Source organism: Habropoda laboriosa, unplaced genomic scaffold, assembly GCF_001263275.1.
Source record: "Habropoda laboriosa isolate 0110345459 unplaced genomic scaffold, ASM126327v1 scaffold16, whole genome shotgun sequence".
NCBI lineage: Eukaryota > Metazoa > Arthropoda > Insecta > Hymenoptera > Apidae > Habropoda > Habropoda laboriosa.
Genome location: NW_017100130.1, coordinates 859,290 through 869,632, shown reverse-complemented (window position 1 = coordinate 869,632; position 10,343 = coordinate 859,290). Strand labels below are relative to the sequence as shown.

The following is a 10,343-nucleotide window of genomic DNA, read 5'->3' as shown; positions in this document are numbered from 1 at the left end:
TATATTTTTATATTGTTATTATTATGATTTTTCTATGCATATATGTATTTTGAATTTCAGATAAAGTATATTTTCTATAATTGTTATATGATATACTTTATGTTTGTAGACTATGTCAGATAAAGAAAAAAAACGATTCCATGAAATGGCAGAGAAAGATAAAAAGAGATATGATGCGGAGATGCAAAATTATACGCCACCGAAAGGCGAAAGTAAAGGCAGGGGCAAAAAACGCAAACACATTAAAGATCATAATGCTCCCAAAAGATCATTGTAAGTAGACTTCATGAAATTAAGTTGTTTTAACAATGCAATAAAATATAATTAAGACCTTCAGGTATTACTTTTTGTCTCTATACTTAATAAAATTAAAAAATAAATGATACTATTTTTTTTCCCACAGATCTGCCTTCTTCTGGTTCTGCAATGATGAGCGCGGAAAAGTGAAAATGCTGAATCCTGAGTTCGGTGTTGGTGATATAGCTAAGGAGCTTGGTAAAAAATGGTCAGATGCAGATTCTGAAACCAAATCGAAATATGAGGCTATGGCAGAAAAGGACAAGGCTCGATATGAAAGAGTATGTATTTGAAGTATAGTACATAGCAGGCATGACTTAAACAACAAATCATTAACTTTTATCATCTCTTCACAGTAAATTGATACATTTAACATTGGAATTTAAATTATAGTATGAGTATAATATCGAAAACCTTTGCAAATAATTAATATAACTCACACATATTATGTGTTATACTTTAGGAAATGACTGCGTACAAAAAGAAAATGAAAGATGGCGCACCAGTAGTAGGAGTTCCAGCGAATACTGTAAAAAGTGACAGTGAAGAAGAGTATAAAGAAGATGATGAATAGCGGATGCACGACAAAATTTCATCTATCACCCCGTGTCCTTGATCCTGAAAGCATACCTCACCTACTGTACGTACCATTGATCTTAGCGTGAGCGTACTTACACTACTAGGAAAACAAGTAACTAATCACCAGTCCCGGATTATTTACAATAATAATTAAATACCCGCGATTATAATAATTATTTTAAAATTGTATGTATGAGAGGAGCGAGAGAAGATCGTATGAGTGACATTTGTATTTTAACATATTAATAGTAACATGTAAAATGGCGTAGGATAGCAGAATGGAAAGATATGGTGCCCACTTTCTATCAGGTGGAAGGCGCAGGGGCTCAATCATTGTTGACATTGTCTCCAGACTATGTTAAAAACTATCGTAGTTACAAATAAACCAGGATACGGCGGCTCCATAGTTGGATGGTATCATTCGAATAGTTTGATATTTATCAGTTCAGTTCATTCGCTGCCAGTGTAAGAAGACTTATTGTATATCCTTGTACAGAATATTTCTTTAAATCAAATCTGTCGCAGGTGGGGCATGGGGCTGCTTTGTATGAATGTAATTCATTTAAGTATATGTCGTATAGTTGTAAGTATTAGGATAAGTATATATTTTAATGCAACTTCGATTCTACATCTGCGTCAACATGTGATAGTTTCCACTAACGATGTATTCTAAACCACGAGATTGAGCCTTATAGCTTATAAGTAATTGGAATCGAGACAAAATATCTAATTCACAACTTTACTAAATCAAAATTGGGGCGATAACCCAGCCATGGAGCAGTGGTATTGTCAAGTACTACATAACATATAGACAGCGAATAATTTCTGTTCGTAAGAAAGTGGAGCATAAAAATCCAATTTGTTGTATACAACTGATTAAAAATTTCACTTTTATGTTATCGTAGTAATAATAATAATTATCTTAATTTTTTATAATTATATAAAACATAATTTTGTTCATATCGGAATTAATGACAGTTGTTGAAGACTACAATAGAATTATACTTTGAGTTTCAGCTAGTTAAAGTGGTCCCTGCCCTTACCATCGTAATCCTCTCTCTCATATTCATTTTCCAATAAAAGAAATACGTTAAAATCCTTTCAGAATTATATAATTCCGTTCATTGTTTAAGAAAGTAAGATAAGGCGTGTCTTGTATTGCCTCGAGTCATCTGGTGTACAGCAGGCTGTATTATAATAAATTATTGTGGTTTCTTGTAATGTTAACATTCCTAGATCCTAGTATGTACAGATCTTAATCATTGAGATTAGAGCCAACCGTGTAAGAAGCATACCAAAAAAAAAAAAAGAAAAAATAAAAAAAAATAAAAAAACAGGCTAAGTAATGCAAATACGAATTTCGTGGCCAAGATTGGTGTGCAAAATGAATATACAAGAGGCTTCTTTACAGTCGGACTGACTTACACCTTGATTTGGCTCAGCAAGTAACCCCTACTTTTTGACATAACAGCTTTTCATCTCCCCTGCACATTGTCATGTAACGGATAACTGTATGATTGTATAAGCAAAAACCTGTTCTAGAGGGAGCTAGAAGACGAATACTGTAAAATATGAAATTGTAATATTTTAATACTGATTTGCAGATGTGCATAATTTTAACATAGCTGGTTAAAATGAATTGTACTGATACAAAGGTATCCATTTGATGGAGATAATTAATAAAAACGGATATTGAAAATTATGACAGAATTTTCTGTGTTATTATAGGGGAATTATAACAGTTACGAAAGAAATGTTTGTTTTGTATATCTCTTAGGATAAATAAACTTTTAAAAAAATATGTGAATATGTTTCTGGTACTGCTCCGAACCTGTTTTTAAGTATGTATATGTCTGAAATATTTGATTCTTAAAGCAGTACTAGACTTAGGATACTAACATTTACGATATTTATATAAAAGTAAGTATATATGGTGTCCGTTTGTTTATGACATGAAGTATTATTTTTCATGCTGCTTTCTTATAATATGGAATATAACTTCTGCATTTTACACATTTATGCCGGTACTAATTACATAGGAATTAGCAATTAACCTGAAACCAGAGGTAATGTGTTAACTTATTTCGTGTTATACTCACTGTAGATTGTAAATGTACCATTGACATTGTATTTCTAATAATAGATCAATAATTGTTAATCTTAATATAAATTTTTTTATTTGTATATCTGCTAAAACAGTTTATTATTTCATACCTACAATTCATGATTTAAAGTACATAACACATTAATAAATGTAATACATAATATTCATTTGTTTTATAATCTTATTGTAATAAACTAGCAAATTAAATATATACAAGATATGTTGCTGTATTTAGTTCTAATTAAGCAATCTATTCAAAATGTTTAGCATGTCAAAATTTAGTGTTATACATTTAATTATGTCATATCAAGTTCTAAATTGGTAATTTTGTTCAAATTTGCCAACTTTTATACTATTTCCAAGACTATAATTTGGTTTTGTTTCTATTACAGGTACATAATGCTAGCATATTATTCTCTAACTATTTATGTATATTTAAGATCATACTATATAATCTAATATAATTATTGGAATTTACATACTCAATTGCAACATTAACATTTGTTTATTGATGACAATAACCCTAATAGCAATAATAGTATAACAATGTTGCATTTATGTTATGAATGACATACACAAGCAAACGAAAATTTGTGACAAATGTTTACACATAAAATTATAATATTGGAGCTATAAATTTTTATTTTCCTTTGTTTTTAATAAGCTGTATTTCGATGCTAAAATGAAGTAGTAAATGACACAATGATATTAAATCTTGTATATGAAAAAATCTATTATTCGCACCTTATATTTCCACATAGTCAGTAAAATTTAAAAAAAAGTTTTTAAATATAAGATTTTTTAAGTTAAGTAGTAAAATTTTAATTAATTGCACAAGCAATAAGTAAATTTATAAATTATTGATGTCAAACAATATTGGGGATATATTAATGTTTGGAGGAATATTATATTATGTTCCTTAAATATGATTTTGTAAATTTAAAAAAATGTTTAGATACTAATATTTATGATACATTTATATTTTAATTACATTGTTTTTTAGAATTTAGAATTACAAAAATATTAAGAAATTTTAATAGCACTAATAATTTTATTACTGTCAAGTAAATTATATTTAAGTATACCTATAAGTATGTATATATAATGCTTAACTGAATAAAAAATCAATATACTTGAAAGAAGTTTTTTAATTGTACAATATAGTATGTTTTAGAACAAAAGAAATTCGCTCTTAGTACCATCTATCGGCAGTAGTGGTGAACTGCAACATTGACCGGGTTCAGAAATTCGTAGTTTCGAAACATATAGTCTTTTTGTTTGCATTCAGATTGACGGTTGGAACGAAAACTTATATTTGAAAATTAAATGTAAAAGATTTAATGGCCGCTGGAAGGTCATCGTAGACCTAACGGTTTGGTTTCGTGCAAGATTCTAATGAATTAAACAGACGAGTTTTACAAGAACGTTGATTGTCTTGTCAAAAAATATTCTCATATATCATCGTATTGTAAGGTAGGTTCAGATTTTTAATGACGGATCCTTGTGACTGTATGTCCTAATATTTGAAGTCTCTCTTGTCATAAAACAGGAGTCCTCGTATTTTTGCTTTGTTTTATTAAGAATCTTCTACAGTGATAAGTTAATATTTGTTTGATTATATACGAAACATCTAAACCATTGGTATTAAAATATATTAATGTGCAATACATTTACTTGCAATAAATAATATCTTTGAATCATGATTTTGATTTTTGCTCATAAAAATAATATGTTATTCGTAATTTTATTTAGTCTGTGCACATAATTTTTTTATTTTTTATTTTTAAGATTTGAAGTTTTATATCTATTTTTCATTTTTATTCCATTTATACACAAATATTTTTCTTTTATTTTTAAGTAACAGTAAAATATGTTAAAAAATATGCATAAATATTAATAGAAATTGCAGATATTGGTGAACATTCGAATGCACATTGTTTTGCAAGTTTTATCTATTCAGCAGTGTTCCACATATTGATTATATTCATGTCTATTATATATTTTGTTCTGATGTTTCTTTCTAATAAGAATTTAGTTTAATATCTTTATATTTTGTTAAAACTGTACTATATTAAATTGAATTTGTACATAACTTATTATATAAAAGATCATGTGACATATATTGCGCATAAGGTTTTGAGATTATAATATTTTCTATAACATGTATATTTGTTGCATATAGGTGTAACACAAGGAAAATTGAAATGTTTTAACATTTTTTTTATAGATTTTAAAATATGGAACAAGACACAGAATATATTAAATTACCATTAGAAGAAAGATGTGTGCATAAGGTAGTATGTTTCTTATTATAGATTTTGGTGCATAGTTTGTCAGCAATTACATTTTGTATTATTTTTTTAATTATTCACATTATATAGTTATGGAGGGCACGATTGCATGGCTATAAAGAATGCGTAAACACATTCCAATGTATTGTTGATGAAAAGTCTCCAGATTGGAACAAGTTTTTGGGATTTATTAAGAAGTTTGTAGTTGATAGCAATGCAGTTGCTCAAGAAAAAGGATTGGAAGCTGCATTAGCTTTTGTTGAAAATGCTGCAGTAGCAGGAAAGTAAGTTGTGAAAATTAATGTATTGTTTTTTTAATATTATTTTTATCTTAATATAATTTTTTGATATATAGACAGGGTGTTTCAAAACATGTGGGCATAATTTTAGGGATGGATTCAGTATGCTGAAATAAGAAAAAAAATTCATATAAACATATACCCGATATGACTTTGTTTCCAAATTATACCTGTTTATGTCTTCCCATAATTCTTATGACTCTATTGACTGCTTCTTTTAATTGTTTACAAGTAACGCTTCTTATCTTATGCGTGACCTTTGGTCTGCTATGTAAATACTATTTTGTAATTTGTTTCAATCAATTTAATACATGTTGAGGAACTGCGATATCATAATCAAGAGAGTTGTCTGCGAATTTAAACAACACCTGGTATTTTTGAACGAGTGAGAAGATCTATGATACGACATTTGGAAACCTGCATTCTAGCCAAGGATGGCCACTTCGAACAATTTCAATGAAAATTATTAAATAACAGGTATCATACAAAAAGGGGTATAATTCAGAAACAAGGTCATATCAAGTATATGTTTATATGAACTTTTTTTCTTATTTTAGCATACTGAATTCATCCCTGAAGTTATGCCCACATGTTTTGATACACCTTGTATATTTACGACAAATTGCCAAATTTTTAGATTTTTTTATAAAATTATATACTTAATATTTTTTAGAACTGTTGGTGAAGTTATGAATGGAATAGTTACTAAATGTATTGCTGCCCCAAAAGCTAAAACAAAAGAATTAGCAGTACAAATAACATTAATGTATATAGAAATTGAAAAACATGAAGCTGTTCAGGAAGAACTATTAAAAGGCACAGAAGCAAAAAATCCAAAAATTGTTGCTGCATGTATTTCTATCTTAACATTGGCTTTAAGGTAATTACATATTGTTTATGCTAGTGTCTATAAAAATTGTTCATTATATTCAATTATTCATAATTATTCAAAATATTCATTGAACTCTTTTTTTTTTTTATTAATCTTACAGACAGTTTGGACCAAAAGTAATTAATATAAAGCCTCTAATAAAAAAGATCCCTGGTTTTCTTGAAGATAGAGACAAAACTGTCAGAGAGGAGGGCAAACTCATGGTTGTTGAAATTTATAGGTATTCTTTTAATTCAAGTATTATAACATTGTGCAACATATGTCAATGAATATCTATTTCAAATCTTTTTCTGTAATATTTAGATGGATAGGCGCTCCTTTGAAGCAACAATTGAATACATTAAAACCAGTACAAATTACAGAACTTGAAGCAGAATTTAATAACTTGAAAGAAGAAAAAGTAACACCTACTCGATTTTTGAAATCTCAAAAAACAAAATCGATATGTATTACAGATTCTATAAGTGATACTGGTGAAGGTAAGTAGTCATAAAGTTATATACCATTATTTTGACATTTTAATTTTTAATTGAAAATTCGTTTTATATTTAAGAGAGTAAGGATGATGGTGATGGTAATTCTGCACCAGAAATTGATGCTTATGAATTGTTAGAACCTGTTGATATACTTTCTAAACTTCCAAAAGATTTTTATGAAAAAATTGAAGCTAAAAAATGGCAGGAGCGAAAAGAGGCTTTAGAAGTCTTAGAGACTCTCGTAAAAAATCCTAAATTAGAAAATGGTGATTATGGAGACGTAGTAAGGTCTTTAAAAAAGGTATATAGTACCTGTGGTATATGTATATTTTACAATTATTATTATTATTTTACTTATTTCTCAAACATTGCATATAGGTTATATCCAAAGATATAAATGTACTAGTTGTTGCATTGGCGGGAAAATGTCTAGCAGGACTAGCTACAGGTCTTAAGAAACGATTTCAACCTTATGCAACAGCATGTCTTTCATCAATTCTGGAAAAGTTTCGCGAAAAGAAACAAAATGTTGTGCAAGCGATTAGAGAAGCTGCTGATGCAATTTTTCTTAAATAAACAATTTTAATATTTTTATGTATAAATAAACTGCAATTTAATGTTTAGATTATATATAACAGACAGAATTGTTATACAAGTAGCTACTTTGTATAAATATGCATATAATATGTTTTATGCTTATCTTAGGTTTCTATTGATCTTATACTAGAAGATACACTTGCTGCATTAGAGAATAAAAATCCAGCAGTAAAGGCAGAAACGGCTGCTTATTTAGCAAGATGTTTTTCTCGCACACCACCACTAAGTTTGAATAAAAAATTATTAAAGGCTTATACTGGTGTACTTTTAAAAACTTTAAACGAACCAGGTACGGTTCAAAATATATTCTTTTCATTAATATTTATTTCAATTAAATAACCACTACATTCACTTATTTTAGATCCAACTGTTCGAGATAGTTCTGCAGAGGCCATTGGCACAGCCATGAAATTAATAGGTGAAAAATCGATGATGCCTTTTCTTACAGATATAGATAATTTGAAAATGACTAAGGTATTTTATGATTAATAGTGTTTAATCATATATATAGGGTGTTTCAAAATATGTGGGCATAACTTCAGGGATGGATTGAGTACGCTAAAATAAGAAAAAAAGTTCATATAAACATATACCCGTTACGATCTTGTTTCCAAATTATAGCGTTTATGTCTTCTAGTAATTCTTATGACTCTATTCTGGTCTGCTATGTAAACACTATTTTGAAATTTGTTTCAATCAGTTTAATACATATTCTTGGTGGTAACAGCACTTATGGAAATTTGCTAATACATTTCGTAATAATTTAAGTGATAATTTATATTGATAATGGCAGATTACACAAATGCATTCTAGCCGAGGGTGCCACTTCGAACAATTTCTATGAAAATTATTAAATAACAGGTATCATATAAAAAAGGCTATAATTCAGAAACAAGGTCATATCGGGTATATGTTTATATGAACTTTTTTTATTTTAGCGTACTGAATTCATGCCTGAAGTTATGTCCACATGTTCTGAAACACTCTGTATAAAGATAATTAGACTTTTTATACAAACTGTATTAATTAATTTTTACTTTATTTTGTTAGATAAAAGAATGTGCAGAAAAAGCTGTAATACATGTTAAAGTTCCTAGTGTACCAAAAGTAGTTGCAGAAAGACCAAACACAGCTCCAAGTAAAATCGAATCAACAGCAAAGACTAAAGAGCCAGAGTCAAAAGCTACAAAGCGACCTAAAACCAGTACAGCTAAAAAACCTCCATCTAAAAAACCATCTGCTTCATCTTTAACCAATTTAGGTAAAGATTAAAGTTTAATAGGTAGTTCAAGATATTCGTGTTGTTTTAAACGCTATCTCTTCATTACCTTTTTATATGAGTAATACAAACTCATTTTACATAGTGAATATGTACTGTCCTCAAATCATATCTCGAGTACAGTTTCTTGTAAGTCCAATGTAGATTTTTCATTTTTTGCCAAAAATACAGGTGAGAAATTATAAGATAGTACCAAGTTCACTTTTTTCACGTTATGTTGTATGAGTTTGAAAAAGATCTAGTTTTAATCGGTATTGCAATAATTATTTGTAAATTGGAAAGGTACTACTTCTGATCATACTTGGAGAAAATAGTAGAAAATATTTTGATAGGGGGATTTTTGCTTGGAAGGCCAAGAATATTCAGTACATCTACGTCAGATAATAATGTTATTCATTGTTTAGTTGATTTTAATTGTAACATTTAAATACGTCAAAATACTAGCAAATTATAATTTCAAAATCAAACAGAAAAAATTTGGAATGTTATCAAGCCGAATACTTGGTACTGTCTGTACTCATTGAGTACAATCGCTTGAGTCGTATGATAGCGTGGTTTGTACTTACGAGTAGTAGTAAAACCGAAGTATTTTGTTAACGTATTTTGGTTGGAAATGGAAAGTAGGTATTGTTTGAGAATCAAAAAAGGAAAGAGCTGGTGTGAAAGAAATAAAATACCTGAAATTTGTGAAACTAGAGGTATACCCGCATAAAGTTTTGTTACAATTATGGAGGAATTACTGTCAAATCCGCCAATTCAACAATATATCGAATTTAAAAAAAAATATGCGCAATTAAAAAAAATTTAAGAGTGCTTTAGTATAAAAACATCAAAGCTTTAAAATTAAAAACAAAGCCTCCTCCAATATATCAATATTATCAGTTAATTAGCAGGTTATAAGAAATGTGCAAAAAAATACACGATTGGTTATAAAATTTTACTGTATTTAGTGGAAGTTTTACAGCTATTGACCAGACATTACTTGTGATTACTATTTATGTAGACCACTGTAATATTCTATACCAGAGGAAACCTCCAAAAGCAGAGAAATTATCAAAAAACCATGTTGAAGAATTTTTTAAACGAAAGGGTAAAAAATTTTATAACTGTTATAGTGAAGTTACCTGAAAAATGAAAAAAAATCGTAAAGGGTTGCAGAGACTACATTTGCTCATAAAGTAACATACAAATTAAAAACAAGAGACTGCAATTCTATATTTCAAAACAACACAAACTTCTTGAACCACTTAATAGTAATAATCTCTTAATATTGTAATAAGTATCGTTAATTTTTTGTCATTTATTATAGTTATTTCCAAAAAGTCATCTTCTACCAAACTTCAAACAGAAAAAAATTATAGTGTTGAAGAAATAGAAGAAATGGCTATGCAATTATTGCCAAGTGATATTCTTTCTGGTCTTGCTGATAGTAATTGGAAAGCACGTTTAGCTGCAGTTGAACAACTTTTGGAGGTAATTAAAGAATTTGATAAATAAAATTGTAATATAATTGTCATTACCATAAACAG

At 28.6% G+C, this 10,343-nt stretch overlaps 2 protein-coding genes across 3 annotated transcripts in view; both read left to right on the top strand.

Annotated features, from left to right (window-relative positions):
- Window positions 1–1,716, top strand: part of LOC108572893 (high mobility group protein DSP1-like) — a 19,762-nt gene extending 18,046 nt beyond the window's left edge. Inside the window, exons 3-6 of one of the 2 annotated variants that reach the window (XR_001891397.1) lie at window positions 110–273; window positions 404–578; window positions 761–937; window positions 1,146–1,716. Coding sequence is in view for 1 of the 2 variants with exons in the window: in XM_017935263.1 (XP_017790752.1) it covers window positions 110–273; window positions 404–578; window positions 761–871 (450 nt within the window). In the remaining variant the exon portion in view is untranslated. Of the gene's footprint in view, window positions 1–109; window positions 274–403; window positions 579–760 lie in introns of both variants that reach the window. The other variant, XM_017935263.1, reaches the window with a different exon arrangement.
- Window positions 1,717–4,277: 2,561 nt separating this feature from the next.
- The window catches only part of LOC108572711 (cytoskeleton-associated protein 5), a 22,233-nt gene continuing 16,167 nt past the window's right edge, over window positions 4,278–10,343 (top strand). The window contains 12 exon segments of the mRNA XM_017935024.1: window positions 4,278–4,453; window positions 5,208–5,274; window positions 5,362–5,555; window positions 6,244–6,450; window positions 6,563–6,682; window positions 6,766–6,941; window positions 7,016–7,239; window positions 7,317–7,509; window positions 7,642–7,824; window positions 7,897–8,009; window positions 8,586–8,796; window positions 10,124–10,310. Coding sequence (XP_017790513.1) covers window positions 5,218–5,274; window positions 5,362–5,555; window positions 6,244–6,450; window positions 6,563–6,682; window positions 6,766–6,941; window positions 7,016–7,239; window positions 7,317–7,509; window positions 7,642–7,824; window positions 7,897–8,009; window positions 8,586–8,796; window positions 10,124–10,310 — 1,865 coding nt within the window. The 5' untranslated portion in view covers window positions 4,278–4,453; window positions 5,208–5,217.